The 20,135-nt window shown below is 47.6% G+C and overlaps 2 protein-coding genes across 4 annotated transcripts in view; one reads left to right on the top strand and one right to left on the bottom strand.

Annotated features, from left to right (window-relative positions):
- phkb (phosphorylase kinase, beta) overlaps window positions 1–19,689 on the bottom strand; it is a 94,921-nt gene extending 75,232 nt beyond the window's left edge. Inside the window, exons 1-8 of one of the 2 annotated variants that reach the window (XM_079737099.1) lie at window positions 19,601–19,643; window positions 18,718–18,807; window positions 18,160–18,246; window positions 15,687–15,744; window positions 14,818–14,956; window positions 13,588–13,687; window positions 9,391–9,498; window positions 1,624–1,704 (exon numbers count right to left, since the gene is read on the bottom strand). In XM_079737099.1, the coding sequence (XP_079593225.1) occupies window positions 1,624–1,704; window positions 9,391–9,498; window positions 13,588–13,687; window positions 14,818–14,956; window positions 15,687–15,744; window positions 18,160–18,237 (564 nt within the window). In that variant the 5' untranslated portion in view covers window positions 18,238–18,246; window positions 18,718–18,807; window positions 19,601–19,643. Of the gene's footprint in view, window positions 1–1,623; window positions 1,705–9,390; window positions 9,499–13,587; window positions 13,688–14,817; window positions 14,957–15,686; window positions 15,745–18,159; window positions 18,247–18,717; window positions 18,808–19,600 lie in introns of both variants that reach the window. The other variant, XM_079737100.1, reaches the window with a different exon arrangement.
- Window positions 19,690–19,875: 186 nt separating this feature from the next.
- itfg1 (integrin alpha FG-GAP repeat containing 1) overlaps window positions 19,876–20,135 on the top strand; it is an 85,757-nt gene continuing 85,497 nt past the window's right edge. For both annotated transcript variants that reach the window (XM_079737240.1, XM_079737241.1), the window contains exon 1: window positions 19,876–20,134. In XM_079737240.1, the coding sequence (XP_079593366.1) occupies window positions 19,903–20,134 (232 nt within the window). In that variant the 5' untranslated portion in view covers window positions 19,876–19,902. The remainder of the gene's footprint in view (window position 20,135) is intronic.

Consider the following 20,135-nt stretch of genomic DNA (forward strand, 5'->3'; position numbering starts at 1 on the left):
AGGGATATTGAAACTCATAAATCACTCACAAACCATGAGAAATCTATTTGTTTAAATTGATCAATATCTCGTGAGGTGAATCAAGGGTGAAAGGTGTCGTGTCTGATGCACTCCTCCTCACCCCCCCTCCTACTGCGGTGAACCGGCACAAACACAACATCCACCCTTCGGTGGGGCATTAAAGAGGGCCTTTATTTCAGCTTTGAAATGAATTCAACATTGATTCACAATCTCCATTTGCTGAATATAATTAGCTTTTTAATAAAAATAAGTAAGAATTTGCTTTGACTACTAAACAGAAATGTGTTTCTACGACCAAAACAGGTTCAGACTAATTCATTGTAATCAGCAGCACTTCAAGATAGTGCTTGATTTCAACTCTTCATTCATCCCAAAATAGAAAAGGTGTTTAGAGATGAGTAGAGCGTGAACATCATCAGGATGTGAAGTTTTGTCATGTTGCATAACAACTAACAACAAATCAAAGATGGATTAGCATGGAATCAAATCAGTTGTGCTATTCATTGATTAAAGGCTTTAAAACAAGCCATGTTCAGTATTTATATCAAGAATCATCTGAAATAACTCAATATTATTAGCTATTAACCAGATTTATACCGTTTAGACAAACATTTTATTTGATTGCATAATTCCATCATGATCTTGTCTAATACCTCACTGGTATAATTCATTGGGTTAATTGAAGGCAGCGAATTTCAGGTGAGCTGGTGAAAGGGTGAGCTGACTGTACATCTAGAGCTGGACATCTAGAGGGCAGCTGGTGAAAGGGTGAGCTGACTGTAAATCTAGAGCTGGACATCTAGAGGGCAGCTGGTGAAAGGGTGAGCTGACTGTACATCTAGAGCTGGACATCTAGAGTTGCATTGCATTTAATTAGAATATCCCCACAACTTGCAGTGTAATGGATACATTAAGATATGACTATTCAATGTTTACAGCCCCAGTCTTAATAAGAAATGGGTTAAAGGACACCGAGAGAGACAGACAGACAGAAAGACAGACAGATAGACAGACACTTCAGGAAGCTCAAATATTCAGAATGCTGAAACAAAGATGAATGAGGTGGTTCCGTTGTAATGGCTCATATTACAGGCCTCTTAATGAGCATGTTTGTGCTGATGTCTGTGAACACAACAAGGTGTCTTTCTGTTGGTTTGAAGAGCTGTTACAGTTACAGTTACGCAACGGTTTCAACATGCAGATGATGACCGCTATTAGTATGATTTAAAGTGTCAGTGCTCATCTGTATGCCGTTGGCAGCGATGCACAGGAAAAACACAACAAAACCTGTTATTAGGGTTTTCTGTGAGGAAAATGATGCATGCCGTAATGTGTTAGCAGTGTAATGTTTCACCCTGACCTCGTATTAAAGTTACACAGCCAAGCTCGTAAACAAGTTGGGGGGGAACAATACTAATGGGCCTCATTTCACCCGTTCCATCAATGGAGGTACAACAGAGAACAAGAAGGAAATGTACAGAATGAGGACCTGAGGCAGAGCATTAGAGGCTGTGTGTAAACCAGCAGCATCTTCCTCCTTTAAATACAAAGCTATAGTACAGTTTACATCATGTTTCACTAGAGTCATGCAGAGAATAGTACCTCATCAGTGTTGTAAATGATCTGGAGCCCGGAGCAGATCATCTCCACCAGGTAGAGCAAGAACAGAGATACAGCATCGATCTAGGGCGAGAGAGAGAGCGAGAGCGAAGTTTTTTAACAGAACTTTATTGCAACGTATCACGTGAAACATGCTTAATGTCTTTGTATGTCAAACAGTCAGCATTCTGTCCTCATAGTGGTGGTAGGTGTCAGGTTTTACTTATATAAACTTAGCACAAAAAGTAAGGAAATTTGTGTTTGGTTGATTATTTCTCTGTGGTAACAATGCTTTTTGGCAATAAATCTTATACCGTTGGAAAGCCTGTATAGTTCCCTTTCAAATGGTGCCCCAACTGTAAGTAACATGCACTTGTGGGATGAGCAGCAGAGCTGAGTATGTGGGTTGCGCCCATAAAAAATTAGCCAAATCTTCTCTGCCAATGCCAAACAGCTTATTCTGCCATTGACTCATTTGGTGTTTGGTGGATTGGATGATTGAAGTTTGAAGAAACAAGACATATTGGCAATTTAATAATATATTAATTTCACAAACAGGAGCCTCAGTAGCGTGTGGAAGAACCCTACACAGCCACAACAGCCTGGCACTTCCTCCTCATGCTGGTCACCAGCCTGGTCACATACTGCTGTGGGATGGCATCCCATTCTTCAACCAGCATTTGTCGCAAGTCAGCCAACGTGGTTGTGTAGGTCAATCTGGCACGAACAGCACACCCAAGCTGATCCCACAAGTGTTCAATGGGGTTGAGGTCAGGACTGCTAGCAGGCCATTCCATCCTCTCCACTCCCACATTCTGGAGGTAGTCTCTGATGAACCCCGCCCAGTGGGGGCGAGCGTTGTCATCTTGGAGGATAGAGTTCGGTACCAGACTGTGGAGATATGGGATTGCCACTGGTTGCAGAATCTCATCTCTATCTCTCTGCATTGAGATTGCCTCCAATGATGACAAGCCTTGTTTTTCCAGTGAGGGAGAATCCGCCCCGCACCATCACACTGCCTCCACCAAAAGATGTTATTCTATCGGTGCAGCAATCAGCATAGCATTCTCCGCGTCTTCTCCACACTTTAACCCTACGATCCAACTGCCGTAGGCAGAATCTGGACTCATCACTGAACACAACGTTCCTCCACAGGTTCATGTTCCAGTGCACGTGTTGCCGACACCAGCGCAAACGGGCCTGACGGTGAAGGGCAGTCATGGCAGGACTCCTGGCAGCCCTATGAGACCGGAGATTGGCTGCGTGTAGTCTGTTCCGGATTGTCTGGGCAGAGAGCCGTCAGCCATATCGTCAGCCTACGGCACCTAAGTGCTGACAGGGTGATGAAATGGTCTTCGTGGGCGCCCACTTTGCGGCCTGTCTTTGACATCCCCCGTTATATGGAACTTGGCCTTCAGTTTGGAGAGGGTACTAGGCCTCACTACAAACAATGTTGCAACTTGGTTCTACTTCATTCTTACTGAGCGCAAACAGTGCTAAACACTGGATGTTATCCATCGCGCATGCGGAGGTCGAGTATTTAATATCAACAAAGTCACACGTGACCGGGGATGACGTCGGGCCGCCTGTCTATATAACCCCACGTCACTCTCCAAGATGTCCCTTGTATCTTGTCGCAGTAGCGAATACAGGTTTAGAGTACGAAATAAGCTTGAATAGAAGCAATATTAGCCGGTGACTCTTTGCTGGTAGCCCTGCAACCGCATGGTTGGAGCCACCGATTCGTCCTCCAAGGGCTGCGGTTAGTCATGCACGGCTATGTTATGAACGCCGCATACCAGTGTTTTCGCAGGTGAGATCGGCTCACATAACGCTAGGCTAACACAGCGTCTTCACCAGCTGTAGCAGCTGCAAAGATAAGGATTCTCCCTGTGTTAGCTTTAAAGTTAAGTATGATAAGGGGATCCTGTTTTCGGCACCCGCTTAAGCTTACGTCTTGTTTTGTTTGCCTCGCTGCATCAGAGATTGCCATTACCGGCTTTTGCTGCCTTTTTGTGGCAACTTTCGTTTCAGTTAATTAAAGGCTCCCTGACGAGTGTTTTCGCTCGTAAAAGCGTGTACCCTTGTTTGGAATTTAAGAGCAGAAGCTTCCCATTATGGTTAAGGCTATTGGGTTAATAAGAAAAATTAATTAATTTTGAAAGAAAAAAACAAAACACTGTTTTAGTTTGAGTTTCTTACGTTTGACTTGCTTAAAGCAGTTTGCTGCCCTTTTGTTGAATTATTACTGTTGCTTTCGCTCATTAGTAGCTACTTCACTCTGGAAAAAGACTATTTTGGATAGCTTAATTCACCCAACATGTTAGGCTCACATGGTTGCCGCACTTGCATGGCTCTACTGCTAGCCCTAGATGGACATGATGAATGCACTGCATGCCTCGGTGTGGTCCACCTGAGGGAGGGGCTGTCCGTCGATCAGTGTATGAATTGCAGTTTAATGCCACATGGGCTGAAAGTGGCAAAACTAGCCGAGGTGGAAGGACCTCAGGTTGAAGGTGAGCTTGCCCCGCCTAGAAGAGAGCCAGTCGTAACGGTACGCTCCCCACCCAGTGCTGCCCCGCCTAGGAGGAAGGCTAGGAAGGCTGACGGTTATGCTGCCAAAGTGGACAAGCTAGTGTCAGAGTTCTATGAAGACAGGCCGGGACAGGGCGAGGTAGAGGCTTCTACCCAGGCTTCTGAAGACGGCTCCCAGCATGTAGGGAGTGGGTCTAGGGCAGGCTCAGAAGCTTCCCCAGCCACGGTTAAGCCAGTGGTCCGAATGGCACTGGCACGCTTAGGGTTGGATGAGGCTCCAGCAGCAATTGCTCCAGCTAGTGCATTCTTTAGGCGTGTCCCGCCACAAGATACTTTTTCTGTGCCTCCCTCCCAGCCATATATTGAGGAACTTCACAGATGCTGGCCAGACCCCAGATCTCTATCTCATCACACCAGTGACAGCAGGGCCTTGGCTTCAATGCAGAATGCCAGCATGCATTGACTCGACTGAATGCCAGCCGTAGAGCCGACCATTGCCTCCCTCATTGTGGCACCAGAGGTGGTGTTGAGGCCGAATGCTCGCTGTGCTATGACACAGCGGTACGTATGGGCCGTATCGGGAACTCCTTGTCCCATTTGATACTGGCCCTGTCTCAGTCCTTGCAATCATCCAGTGCATATACTTCAGTGCAGAGTCTAAGTGACACGTCTTTGCAGGCGTTTGCCTTCATGACCAGAGAGCTTGGTAGGCTGATGTCGTCGCTTACACTGGCTCGCCGCCAGGAATGGCTGGCCCAGTCCCCATTATTAGAGCTATGCCGGAGAACCCTCCACACTCTCCCCGTAGTTCCTGGAGAGCTGTTTGGCCCAGCAGCACAACAGTCCTTGAATCGTGGCATCCAGGCTAACCAGACACGGCAGCAGTTTGCTAGCCTTCGGGGAGCTACATCCCTACTGAGACAGCAGCCTCTACAAGGTTATGGCACCAATCGTCCTCTGCCTTCCAGTGCGTCCTAGTGGTTATCCCAGGACCTCACCAGCTCCTGAGCAACCCTATCAACCCGTCGGGCTCCCACAAGGCCAGCACCCCTGGCACAGAGGGGTCGGGGGTCGGGGTTTTCCCCCCCCCAGGCCCCCAAGAGGACGTGGGGGCAGGTACTGACGGCTCAGGGCTGGGCGGCGGGCGCTTCGCCCAGCAGCACCTCGTCTCCTGGGGAAGTTGCACTACAGACCCTTGGGGGGTGGCCACGCTTTCCCAGGGGTACAATCTCCAATTCCGATGCCGGCCCCCAGTTTTTAGGGGGATCAGACTGTCTACAGTCAGCGATCCCACAAGGCGACAGGCCCTCAGCCAGGAGGTATCCACCCTCCTGGAGAAGTAGGCCATCGAGCTCGTAGATCCTCAGACACGGCAAGGTGGGTTTTACTCAGTGTATTTTTTAGTTCCAAAAAAGAGGGTGGGTTTCGCCCTACACTGGACTTATGAGGGCTGAACAGTTTTCTGAAAGTATTGCCCTTTCACATGCTAAAGACAGCGGAAGTGCTCCAGGCCGTTGCATGGCAAAGCTGGTTCAAATCAATAGACTTAAAGTGTGCATATTTTCACGTCTCGATAGCACCACATCACATGCCATAACTGCGCTTCGCATTCGAAGGCCTACCAGTACAGGGTCCTCCCATTTGGGTTATCACTAGCCCCACGGATCTTCACAAGGTGCATGTAGGCAGCGCTCGCACCAATGCAAATGACCGGAATGCAAATCCTCCCTTATCTGGACGATTGGCTTATTTGTGCTCCAACCCGGTGACGGGCAGATCAGGACACCACAGCCCTCCTAGGCCATGTGGAAAGGTTTGGTCTTACAGTCAACTATGGCAAAAGTTGTCTAATACCCAGCCAACAGGAACTGTTCCTTGGCATAACCCTGGACTCCATCCAAATGCTTGCCTTCCCGTCTCCGCGGCGGTTAGAGGCCATGCTCCAGATCCTCCTGCATTTTCGGGAGGAAAGTATGGTAAGATACAGCCTTTTTCTCAGGCTGTTGGGAATTCTGACGTCAGTCACGTCAATAGTGCCACTGGGCCTCCTCCACTTGCGGTCGTTCCAAGTTTGGACCAATGGCCTCCACTTAAATCCGAGGTTGCACGGATCCAGGAAGGTCAGGTTGTCCAGTCAATGCCTCCTGGCATTAAAAGCCTGGAGACGCAGGGCATATTTTGCCAAAGGTGTCACACTGGGTTCGATCCCCTCACGCTGCGAGGTGGTGGTAACCGATGCTTCCTGTCTGGCTGAAGGGCAGTGTGGCAGCACAGGGCGGTGAGAGGGCTCTGGAGTGTGCAGCAAAGGACACAGCACATAAATGTTCTCGAGCTCTGTACTATTTATTTAGCGCTCCGCGAATTCCTGCCATATTTTAGGGGCAGACATGTTCTGGTACGATGCGACAGTAAGTCAGCGGTCTACAATGTGAACAACCAAGGGGTCACAAGGTCGGCTCAGTCATTACGGGTTGCACAGCAACTTCTTGTATGGGCTCTCCCTTACTTTTCCAGCCTCAGGGCTATGTACCTTCCAGGGCCACAGAACACGGTGGCAGACTTTCTTTCACGCCCAGAGACCTCCGTCGGGGGAGTGGCGACTCCACCCAGAGGTAGTACAGGCAATATGGAGCAAATATGGCACAGCAGAGGTGGACCTGTTTGCTTCAGAGTCCACCACACATTGCCCTCTCTGGTTCTCTCTGGCAGAGACAAGTCTGATGGGACAGGATGCCTTGGCACATCCATGGCCACGTCAGCTCCTTTATGCCTTCCCGCCATTTCCACTGATAGGGTTAACTCTACACAGAGCTCAGAAGGGGAACCACAGACTCCTGCTGGTTGCCCCAAACTGGCCAGGGAGACCTTGGTTTCCAGTAATGTACAGGCTGCTGGATGGAGATCCATGATGTCTGCCGAAGAGGCGGGACCTGCTCTCACAGCTGGGGGGGCACATCTGGCACCCAAGACCAGAGTGCCTGCAGCTATGGGTTTGGCCCTTGAGGGGCCTGATCCACTTATAATGGAAAGTGACCAGGAGGTAGTTCAAACCATCATAGACTCAAGAGCTCCCTCCACCAGGGCACTTCATGCTAACAGGTGGAAGATATTTGCAAAGTGGTGTGAGGCTCAGAGAGAGGTACCGGAGTGTTCCTCAGTGCCAATTATACTGCGTTTTTTGCAGTCCTTACTGGAAAGGAAGCTATCTGCTTCCACTTTAAGGGTCTATGTGGCTGCCATTTCATCCAGGTACATTAAGGTTGATCGCCAGACGGTGGGGTCTCATTCTTTGGTGACCCGATTTCTTAAAGGAGCCCAGCGGAGGAACCCCCCACGGGCTGTCAAGGTTCCCTCATGGGAACTACCCCCCCCCCCCCCCCCCCCCCGTTTGAGCCCCTTATCAGGCGCCACTGAAATTGCTGTCGGCAAAGGTTGCCTTTCTTCTAGCGATCGCGTCAGCCAAGCATGTGAGTGAGCTTCAAGCGTTGTCAGTGAGTGAACAGTGTATACGCTGGAACTCAGACGGCACAGGGGTGGCACTGTGGCCTAACCCATCTTTTTTTCCAAAGAGACATAGAGCTAGCTGCTTATGGCCCCTCACACCCACCGGATGAGGAAGATAGTTCAGCAGAACTACTCTGCCCGGAGAGAGCCTTGAGATGTTACATACAGGAAACTGCTGGTTTTCGCCAGTCTGATGGCCTGTTTGTCTGCTACGGGGGCCCGAGGAAGGGGCAAGTGCTGTCCAGACAGAGGCTTTCCAAGTGGGTGGTGGAGGTAATTGAGGAGGCATACAAGTCCAGAGGACTGTCTTTGCCTCTTAACATCAGAGGCCATTCCACCAGAAGTGTCTCCACCTTCTGGGCAGCACTACGAGGAGTGCCTCTAATTGAGATTTGTGCAGCGGCCTCCTGGGTTTCAGCGTGCACCTTTGCCCAATTTTACAGGGTCAATGTAGCTGCTCACCATGCAGTGGCTGCTGTTTTTCAGGAACCCTCAGGCCCTTCCTTATAGGTGGGTACAGGATTCCTTGTGACTATGTTGGTAATAGTCATTCAGTGTTAAGCACTGCCTCTGGCGGTCAGTAAGAATGAAATAGAACAAGAGTTACGTATGTAACTACGGTTTTATGAATTCTGGATGACCGCCAGAGTTCTCTGTCACTCGGAATCTTGCGAGAAGATTCTGAAGGGACATCTTGGAGAGTGATGTGGGCTTATATAGACGGGCGGCCCGACGTCATCCCTGGTCACGTGTGACTTTGTTGATATTAAATACTCGACCTGCGCATGTGCGATGGATATCATCCAGTGTTAAGCACTGCCTCAGGCGGTCATCCACAATTCATAGAACCGTAGTTACATACGTAACTCTCGTTTTGCAGAACACCAGCCTGAAGTTGCCAATCAAGCACCTGATTGGCAGCACCTGGGGGTACCAGAAGCTCAAATCAAGTGTCAATAGCAACAGCAAAATAACCTGTTTGGCAATGGCAGAAAAGATTTGGCAAATTTTTCATGGGCGCAACCCACATACTCAGCACTGCTGCTCATCCCACAAATGCATGTTCCTTACAAATGGGGAACCATTTGAAAGGGAACTAAACAGGCTTTCCAACGGTATAAGTATTTATTGCCAAAAAGCATTGTGACCACAGAGAAATAATCTACCAAACACAGAAAACACAAGTTTATATATATATATCGTCTACTTATGCTGTACATCTGTTACATGGTTCTAAAGGCACTGCGTAAACCAATACAACTGTTGAAATGAACATCCATCTGCTCCATAGTGAGGAGGGTTAGGGTTAGGGTCATGGTTAGGGTTAGGGTCAGAGTCAGGGTTAGGGTCAGGTTCAGGGTTAGGGTCATGGTTAGGGTTAGCGTCAGGCTCAGGGTTAGGGTCATGGTTAGAGTTAGGGTCAGGGTAAGGGCTAGCCTTAGGTTTAGGGTTAGGGTCAGGGTTAGGGTTAGGGTCATTGTTATGGTTAGGGTCAGGGTCAGGGTTAAGGTTAGGGTCAGGGTCAGGGTTAGGGCTAGCGTTAGGGTTAGGGTTAAATTCAGGGTCAGGGTAAGGGCTAGCATTAGGGTGAGGGTTAGGGTTAGGGTCAGGGTTAGGATCATGGTTAGGGTTAGGGTCAGGGTAAGGGTCAGGGTTTGGGGAAGAGTTAGGGTTAGGGTCATGGTTAGGGTCAGGGTCAAGGTTAACTCGTGGTTCATGATGAATGCTCACCTGCAGGTGGCTGTAGTCGCTGCAGGAGAGTATCTCGTCCCCGGTGTCCACATGGAACACGGAATGCAGACACTTGGAGGGGCTGGGGTCCTGCTTGAACTGCTCCACCTGACGGCCAGAGGAGACACCAGGACACAGGGAGGACAAGAGACACAAGAAGACACCAGGACACAGGGAGAGGACAAGAGACACAAGGAGACACCAGGACACAGGGAGGACAAGAGACACAAGGAGACACCAGGACACGGGGAGGACAGGGAGACAGAGGAGACACCAGGACACGGGGAGGACAGGAGACACCAGGAGACACCAGGACAGGGGGAGGACAGGGAGACAGAGGAGACACCGGGACACGGGGAGGACAGGAGACACCAGGACAGGGGGAGGACAGGGAGACAGAGGAGACACCAGGACACGGGGAGGACAGGGAGACAGAGGAGACACCAGGACAGGGGGAGGACAGGAGACACCGGGACACAGGGAGGACAGGAGACAGAGGAGGAGACACCAGGACAGGAGACACCAGAACACGGGGAGGACAGGAGACACCAGGACATGGGGAGGACAGGAGACACCAGGACACGGGGAGGACAGGAGACAGAGGAGACACCAGGACATGGGGAGGACAGGGAGACACCAGGGGACACCAGGACACGGGGAGGACAGGAGACAGAGGAGACACCAGGACACGGGGAGGACAGGGAGACACCAGGAGACAGCAGGAGACACCAGGACACGGGGAGGACAGGGAGACACCAGGAGACAGCGGGAGACACCAGGACACGGGGAGGACAGAGAGACACCAGGAGACAGCAGGAGACACCAGGACACGGGGAGGACAGGGAGACACCAGGAGACACCAGGACACGGGGGAGGACAGGAGACAGAGGAGGAGATGGGGGAGAAAACAGACGATTCAGAATCTAAACCCTAGATAAGAATTAGAAGACAAAAAACGGGTCCCCACAGACCGGTCTGAGTGGACCCCATCTCTGTGGACCGGTCAACAGAGAGGGGGGTCCACACAGAGCGGTCCACTCAGACCGGTCTACAGAGAGGGGGGTCCACACAGACCGGTCCACACAGACCGGTCTACAGAGACGGGTGTCCACACAGACCGGTCCACACAGACAGGTCCACACAGACCAGTCCACTCAGACCGATCCACAGGGACCGGTCCCAAGGCCGTGTGGCTGTGGGCCTTCCTGCAGGTAATGCAGATTGCGCTTCACTACTCCTGCGATAGATCAGCCACTCCAGCGCGTGTTGCTCCTGCTGCCGTCGAAGCAGCAGGCAGCGGCTGCACCCCTCCGACGCTCCCTGCTGCTTCTGCTGCACAAGAATTAGAAATAATTGGTCCCTCGTCCCAATTTTGCGCCGATTTTATCAGTTCCTCTTCTCCCGCCCCCCCGCTGCTCCTTTACCGCCCTCCCCCCCCTCTGCAACACGCTGAGACTTCAGAGAGGCAGAGAGGTGTGCATCTGTTCACCCCCCCCCCCCTTTGTTATGCTCCCATTATGAGAACCTTGTTATTCCAGAAATAGAACAGATTTCTATAACAATATTTGGGCCAGTATATAGGAGAGAGAGAGAGAGAGAGAGAGAGAGAGAGAGAGAAACTAACAATATGTATGGCTGTAGTGTTCAGCCATTAAAGTCCCCTCTGCTTGGTTTCCCTCCAGCTCCGATATTCACAGATTAGAACTCTAAGCAGGATCTGTACTGTAGTTATTCTTTACTGCAGTACAGTAATACTGCAGAACAGTAAATACAAACATGCCAACATCCCCTCACAAGACACAGCTTTGGTATTTCTGACTGGAAACTAAACATGGATTTGTGTCGATAAAGACGTGAGGTTTGAACTCTGAAGAAGCCCCGCCCTCCAGATGAGTGACAGGAGGCTTCTTGTGTCTCAATTCACTAAGGAGGTTAAAAAAATAACCCCAAAGAGATGGAATGAAAATTTTGACAAAGTTCAAATCAAAGGTGTTTTATTTCACTTTCATCATTCAAATCAAAATGTTTTTCTTTCATTTGGACTAAAGAATAGTTACCATGATCATTTTGGTTAGAAGTCCACAATACAAACTGAGTAAGGGGGATATGGTTATCAACTGTTCACCAAAGCGTTACTATGGAGGCTAAATCTTTGAAGTCCATATTTGAACAACATTCCTGTCAATCATTATTTAATACTCTGCTAAACTAAGCCAGCTTTTGTCAAACACAAAAGATGACTATGAACATTGTTTGTGTTTCATCATCTTCTATTTACGCACGTGTCAGGCGTCCATTAACACATCTGCTCTTCTCTGTAAGCAGGACAGACAGCGAAGCTGGCACCATTACCACGGCTAATTATCTGTGTAAAAGCCGACTCATAATTAAGCCATCGCCTCAATTAGCTGTCAAGGTCAGGAACCAATGACCACTGGGCTGTCAGAGAGACAGTAAACCTGGTGTCAGAGAGACAGTAGAGAGACCAGGTGTCAGAGAGACATTAGAAAGACCAGGTGTCAGAGGGACAGTAGAGAGACCAGGTGTCAGAGAGACAGTAGAGACCTTGACTTAGAGAAACAGTAGAAAGACCTGGGGCCCTATTTTAACGGTCAGAAACGCAAGTGAGAAGCGCCAACCTTTTGGGCGGTTCTATGGCGATGTTTCTATTTTACAGACGCAAAAATGACTCTTGTGCCCGGCGCAAATCTAAAAAGGGTTGGTCTGAAGTAGCCTAATTACCCGTAGGTGTGGTTTGGGCGTAACATGCAATAAACCAATGAGAGTGCCAGCTCCCAGCCCCTTTAAGCGCCACGAGCGCATTTGAATCGGACAAGTTGATATTTTGACAGCGAATCGGCAGTCTCCGATGAGACAGATGCACATGAATTTCAAATTTCAAATGGCTCAGTTTATGGCCAAATAATATGGCCTAATTCACACATGGGATAAGGCTCTCTTCCACAACTTCATAAATACTCCTCAAATAACAGGACAATAACAGAATAATAATAAGTCCTCAAATACATTTTGGCAAAGAAAACTTAACACACATGATATGCGGTAACTGTGGTTCTATTTAATGATATAGGCAATACATTAACAAACATAGTTTCTTACCAGTATTGTATGCGTTATTGTTATCGACTTGTGTTCCTAATATGCATGTGTCCCCCTGTTAATATACATTGCCATGGACTGTATTATGCGTTACGTGTTTAGATTGCGTGTGTTTAAACAGATGGAAGCACACATGCGCGCCCCCATTCATTAATTCTTTTACACATACATACAAGCGCGCCCGCATTCATTCATTCTTTTTAACACTCACTCGCGGTAAAACAATGTTTTCTAACTATCAAATACTCATCAATCCTAAAAGTTATGGGCTTGTACACAATGTTTGTGTCAAGAAAATATGTGTTTGCTGTACGGTGTTTGCAGATGCATTGATTTAAAAGTACCACTTATTACCGCTGTATCAGCTGTTCTTTCCGAAATAATTAACCAAGAATGTGTGGCTAGGTAGATGAGAGAAGCAAAGTGTATGCGCGAGGTGCACAAGCAACATTATGCATGCGCCCTTAAAATCGTATCTGAACAAAGCGCCACTTACTTTAAACCAGGTATTTCCTGGTTTGTGGCGGAATTATTTTCTGAAACTGCAAAATAGCACCAGGGAACATTTGCGCCAGAACACGCCTCCTCCTTTCGCCGAACCGCCCTTTGGGGCGCACGATCGTTCCATAATTTACCGACACATGGCGGTGGAGGGAAAAGAACGCTCTGCGCCAGTTGCAAACTAGCAACGACACAGTGTAGAAAGTAAATTGCGCTGGATGCAAGATAGGGCCCCTGGTGTTAGAGAGACAGTAGACAGACCAGGTGTTAGAGAGACAGTAGAGAGACCACGTGTCAGAGAGACAGTAGACAGACCAGGTGTTAGAGAGACAGTTCTCTCCGCCCTCCTCAGGGAGAGAACCGTTCTCACCTCACACACTTCAGTCAGGGAGAGGAATCTGAAAGGCAAATCAGCTGCAATCAGTGTTGAGGCTCGTTAGGCCCTCGTTAAGACCGGGCCGGGGGCGCGTCTTTGATCACAACGCAGGATGTCACCTGCAGAGAATGTGTGAGCTTGTGCGTGTGTGTGTGCGTGCGACCAGGGGCTGTAAGTTAACAGCAGGGCCGTGACCTCACCTTGTCAGCCTGCCTCATGTAGCAGTACAGGACGCCTCTCATGCACTTGATGGCCGAGTGCTCCAGCTCGTGGGTCCGCCCCATGTCGTCATCGATCCTCCTGAAGGTGTGTGTGTGTGTGTGTGTGTGTGTGTGTGGGGGGGGGGGGGGGGGGGGGGGGGGGGGGGGGGGGGGGAGTAAAGAAGAGGTTAGGCTTCAGGTCCAAAACAGGTTAGTTAACTCCATAACCCACTGTATGTGGATCTGCTGCTGGTCCAGTGAGGCCAGAGGAATGTATCTTCAGAAAATGAAAGGTTAGAAAACATTTAGAAGTTAACTTCCTGCAGCTGTGCCACCGTCCTATATATATATATATATATGTGATAGCACATGGAGCTGCCTGTTGGAGGGCAGAGAAAGGCCTTCCAGAGGACTGTGGAGAAAGACTCTGCATTAAGCAGGAGACCTGACCTTACATCAAACTGGAGGCTCAGAGGACACTGCGATTTGGATCTCTCATCAAAGACCCGTTTCCAAAGATTCCTCAGCAGACTCAGCACTGCCCCAACGTCTGTGTTAGCTTCAATGCTCCAAAAGCACATAGAGGTAAAATTCTTCAAACTCACGGAACAAAAGAGCAGTCTTCAGTGAGAGAACTTTATGCGATTACTAAATTCCAGTGTGAGTTGGCCAGGGCAGATGACTTGGAAGGAAATGACTTCATTTAAACCACACTGATTGACAATTGAACAGCTGACAATCACTGCAACAGATTTTAATTTAAAAGGCCTGCTGCAACTCCGCCTTCTAAATCGCTGCTGCTTTAATGCGGATTGATGTTGACGTTTCAATTAGAAAAGATTAGTAATTGGAAAGTTTTGGATATCTACGCTTTTGTCTTAACCCCGGTGAGGTCAGAATTATCAACACACACACACACACACACACACACACACAATCAGCCCACAAAGTAAGTAATGGCAGTGACCAGATGACGTGTCAGATGAGAATCTTTTTAATTTAATTTTAAGGAGGATTCTCATGTGATGGCTGTGAATGATGACGTTGATGCAGTGCATGTGCTCTGTCCATCCCCTATGTATCTTCCCCTTCCATTGGGCCAGTGGTCGGCGCTGCTGTGGTCCCCTCAGGAGGATGAGACCAAAGGGGATTATTCTAAAGACAGTGCATCTGGAGCCTCTTCTTGAACAAGTAGTGTGTGTGTGTGTGTGTGTGTGTGTGTGTGTGTACCTGTAGGCCAGGGCCAGGGCCCAGGAGCCAGCAGCACAGTACAGGGAGTCCCTCACCCGGGCCTCCTTGCAGGAGGAGCATGTCTTGACGGGGAACAGGCCTGTGGTTGGACTCTGGTAGTTCAGGATGGTGGCCTTCACTGAGGACAGAGAACACCTTTCAGATAAGGCCTTTGGTGGACTTGATTGAATCTTGGCTCAGGGTCAACACAAAAATGACCGGCCATCCCTGGCTACTTCAAAATCCAAAGGTTAAATTTTTAAACAACTTTACTTACATTTAAAACCTGCATAAAAACCTTCTTAATCTGTTTTAGCACTTCATTTGGTGTCCCCTGATCTTTACTGGTCTTTTTCAACACATCACAACTAATGAGTTGTAATGCATTTAGGATTGTTTATCTGTAAAGATCCCAATACAATGCAGCCCTCAGAATGAGCCCAGCTGACTGCATAATTGAGGTAGAAAGATGTGCAAGATTGTGCAAGAACTTCCCGAGGAAATGACAACACACTATGAGGCTAAGAGCGCACACAGCCAACCTCGTGTTCCTTCACCCCAATGCAGAAGCTGGTCCAGAAATGGTTATTTATGGGTGAGGGTTAGTTGTTAGTTGTTGGGTTATTGTTATGGTTGACAGCGGGGCCAGATGGATTAACCTAACAACTTCTGTGATGTTTGTTAGGAAGAGAAGTAGAATGAGAAGAAGAATCTCAACCCAAGAATCGTGGCCTTCTCTGGGGAGAGGGGGCAGTGGGACAGTGATGCGTGTGTCTGTGTGCCTGTTTCGATGTGCCCGTGCGTATGTGTGTGTGTGTGTGTCTGTATGTGTGTGTGTCTGTGTGGGTGTGCCTGCATGTGTGTAGCACCTCTAGAGGTCCTTTCACAGATGACCGATCTGTCTGAACGCTGGACTTCATTTTTCATCTGCACATTATGCCGTCCAAATGAAGGGAACACTCATTATTCACTGCCTCAGAGAGAGAGAGAGAGAGAGAGAGAGAGAGAGAGAGAGAGAGAGAGAGAGAGAGAGAGAGAGAGAGAGAGAGAGAGAGAGAGAGAGAGAGAGAGACGACAGACAGACAGACAGACAGACAGACAGACAGACAAAGAGAGATAGAGAGAGAGAGAGAGAGAGAGAGAGAGAGAGAGAATGTATGCAGGCCAAATTAAAGAGACACAGTCACATTGGTGGTGTGAAAAAAAGAGGTGATGGGGTGAATTAAGTAGCATATTAATGAACCTTCCAGATATTTAGCTGCAAATTCGGAAAACATGCATGACGCACATACAAATCAGTGCATTATTCTTCCAAGGGTAAACCTCTGCCCGGGTCTCCACCCTGTTGAAACCGACTCAACACCATCATTAGGCTGGCTATTATTAACCCTGGTCTACTAACCTTAGTGCTAGCAGCCACCTCCGTGAGGTCCCGGGTTTAGTTACAGCAGTAGTAGTTAACACTACTACAGTTAAGTTACAGCTCTGGGCCGGGCCAGAGCTCTGCTTTGAGTGAATGGAGAAGTACTACAATAGAGATGATGCGTGTATAGAACCAAACCAAGATAGAAATTTGTATTTTGGTGAGCTGCTGTAAATTAGGTTTTATCCTCTTATCGGAAAGTCGTGCCATTATTTTGTTTTTTCCCAGAGCGATAGAAATGGTCGTTAGAGGCACAGCATGAGAGATGAGATCAGCAGATGAAAGAGCCTGACTCTCTCAGAACCAGACAGCGTCGGGATGCAAATCAACTGTTGTTGCCATTTTTCTGCCTTGTCATCCATCAAACTACCGTCCAACTAAATAAGCAGCTAATGTATCAGAAGTGCAAAGTCTGCTTGCTGCACTGGTCATTTCCCTGCAACGCCCGGGTACAGGAGGGGGGCAACACGACAAAAGGACAGATTGGACTCAAAGTAGAGACAAAATAGAGACAGAAACAGCAGGACAGGAGCCATCAGAGTCTAGTCTGTAGTTTCCCTACCAGCCGGGAGGTTCTGAGCCCTAATGTCTATTGAATGAAGTCCTACTGGCTCATTAATGACATGAAATGGGGGAACTTAAGTGTCTTCTAAATGACTAAATATAAATATCTCGAAAATATGAATGATTGTACTAAAAAATTTGCGGGAGAAATAGATATGGGATATGAGTGTGTCCCCTTCCCTCCCAGAACCATTTGTTAAATAGATACAGTAACAGAGAGATCTTCTCTATTCCTTCATCTCTGTGCACCAGAAGAGAATTAGATACAGACCTTCTGCCTCAGGGGTTAACCAGCTCCGGGTTATGAACCCATGAACATTACCCCAGAAACGTGAACCCATGAACATTACCCCAAGAACATGAACCCATGAACATTACCCCAGGAACGTAAACCCATGAACATTACCCCAGGAACATGAACCAATAAACATTACCCCAGGAACATGAACCCATGAACATAACCCCAGGAACGTGAACCCATTAACATTACCACAGGAACGATGAACCCATGAACATTACCCCAGGAATAAGATCCAGAGACAAGGGGGAGAAAATGAACCAATGAACTCATTATGTTGGGGTGCTCTCCATGGTACCCTCTCCCTCTTTTATGACTAAATAAATATCAACACAAGATGGTCGCACAATAGCGCCCTGGCTCCTCATTACCAGCGTGATGGGCTTGGCTCAGGGGTCCCAATAGTCCCAATAAAGGGCCGACCACATAGTTTGTTCTGATTGCTCGCTCCCAGTAAAACCAGGTGTTGGAGAGAGAGCCTGGGCGACCATGATAACAATGTTGGCTTTGTTCCCCACAAGAATTGGAAAAGCGCTGCCAGCTGCTGCAGGACACAATAGTGAAGTGAGCATGCAGCTCCAGCTTGGGAACAAACTGCAAGCTTCATGGAGACGCTGAGACGTTTCTTGCGGCAATCAGTTTCGCAGTAAAGAAAGTACCATTTGGCCCTTGATTATTGTAGTTTATAACACAAGTACCCATGAGCGCAATTTGCATTATTGGGCCGCCCAGGCACTGCTGTATGAATGAATCCATCTGATAAATAGTCTGAATTTAACCCTCTCAAAGAATTGACAACACAGAGTAATCACGCCTTTTGACACGCAAGTATTAAAAAGGCACAATAACCTGCTTCTAACTTCACTCAATATACCTCTTAGCTTTGTTTGGCAGAGGCCTATCTGTGCTGAATGCTGAACACAACCTTGCTGTGCTTTCATTGACATTTCAGCAGCTAAAGAAACTCTTATGCATTAATGATGGCGTGAAAACAGTTCACTTCTGCAGTTCAGTCCTCTCCTCTACGAGAAGATGCAGTTGAATGTGCAGATCTCACCTGACTTGTAGTAGTGGTCCAATTTCTCCCACAGTGGTTCATCCTCCCGATGGAGGAAGGACAGCTGGAGCGGTTCATAGATGGAGCCTGGAGGAACATTCGCACCATCATTATGATGTCTTTCCTTGAAGGAAACCCGATTTAATGAACTCAAAAGTGCAGAATTTTAACGTACATGTGACATTTTAATTGCTTTGACCTTGGTCACTACCACAGGAGGTCAATAGGTCTCATTCTTACTGACAGTGAAACATGTGAAACATGTTAATTAGTGGTTAGGGACCGGATCTCCAGATCTCCTTATTCTTACTGTTTTAGGATACTTGTTCACACTCTTCTTTAAAGAGCTATAGAGTTGAAGTTTATCTACTTAGAATACAAATCATCATCATGTCAAGCTTATTAATAGTATTCACTGCCGGTGGATGCTGCCTGTGCTGGCCAACATAAAGATGGCAATGGTTTTTCCGGACCATTTGAACGATTCTGTGGATACGAATGGGTCTGGCTTCATAGAGAAGTAGTAATGGACCAGTACTCCTCTTCTTCAGTACTCACCCTCTCTGACAAGGTGCCGTTCAGCCATGTGAACCTCAGCCATGCTCACAAGATGCAGTTTAAGGCCAGTGGTCAACTAAATTTCAACTACTGCAATTTAATGGATTGAGTTAGTAGCAGACAGACATGTGACAAACTCAAATTAATAATGAATTACATTCTGGCTCTGCATTGAAACAAATAGTAACATTGGATCAATAACACTGGATTAAGAGTGCTACTAAATTATATGTAATGGCCGTAAGCAGACAAGTCAATAAAGAGTCATAGTGAACACTGCCGTAATCATTTAGTTGACCGTATTTGTTCAGAAATATGTATCTTAAATGGCTCTATAATCACACATTTGAGCAATGCTGCAAAAGTATTTTTTTATGTCAGTTTAGATCACTTGTCAAGTATGCTTAACTGTCTTATTATGACAGACAGATATAGAGATAGACGGATAGACAAATGAGTGCATAGATGGACGGATGGATAGATCGATTCATGGATAGAGACTAGATAGATATGATAGATAAATTAATATATATTAGAATCAGTTGTAAGTGTACAAGGCAGCATCTATGGGGTAAATTTTATAATACAGTGCCTGCATACAGTTAATACAGTACAATACGTACAAGTACCTATCTCCATACGTTATGGCCATATGTTGAATATAGGTCATTGCAGAAACACAGTTGTTATTTATGTAATAAGATCTTATTATAGCTCATAAGCCCCTCAACGCGAACTCTGACCTTTCATGCTTCTCCCCTGCGGTTCATAACTAAAGGAGTGTATCACAAAAAGCACGACTTTCAACACAGGCTTATGTGTATAACTGCAAAGCGAGCGAGTGACAGATGTTGTACAATGCGTTGAAAATCCATAATCCAACCTGATCTTTTAGTTCGGGCTCTGAACTCCAGGAGCTTCCAGCCCACATCAGCCAAGCTCGCCATGTTTTCTGTCAGTGCGACACTACTGCAAACACGGAACACAAATAGACGGAATTCGATGATCACCTTATCAATACAATATAAGTGCAATATAAGCTCTTAAATGTTTTATTTTCTTCAAAAACATCAAAAACGTTAAATAAATATACAACGTATTATTGTTTTAATACGTGTGCTGCGCCCTGCCGTAAAGCGCATCTGCCGTAAAGCGCGCCGCTCCTGTCAGTGTTGTTGTCTGAAGATGTTGAAGATGTTGAAGATGGGGTCCAGGAGAGTCCCTGGTCTGGGGGGTCCCCCTGGTCTGGGGGGTCTCCCTGTCCTGGTCCTGATTTCTTGTATCGTCGGACGCTTCAGTGCGGTCGCTCTCCAGGACGTCACCGCTGATCTGTTCGGAGCGGAGAACTACGGGACAGTGGCGGCTTTCGGAGACTTCAACTCCGACAAACAGACCGACCTGTTCATCATCAGGAACCG

The sequence above is a fragment of the Pollachius pollachius genome, assembly GCF_949987615.1.
Source record: "Pollachius pollachius genome assembly, chromosome: 5".
In the NCBI taxonomy this organism is placed as follows: Eukaryota; Metazoa; Chordata; class Actinopteri; order Gadiformes; family Gadidae; genus Pollachius; species Pollachius pollachius.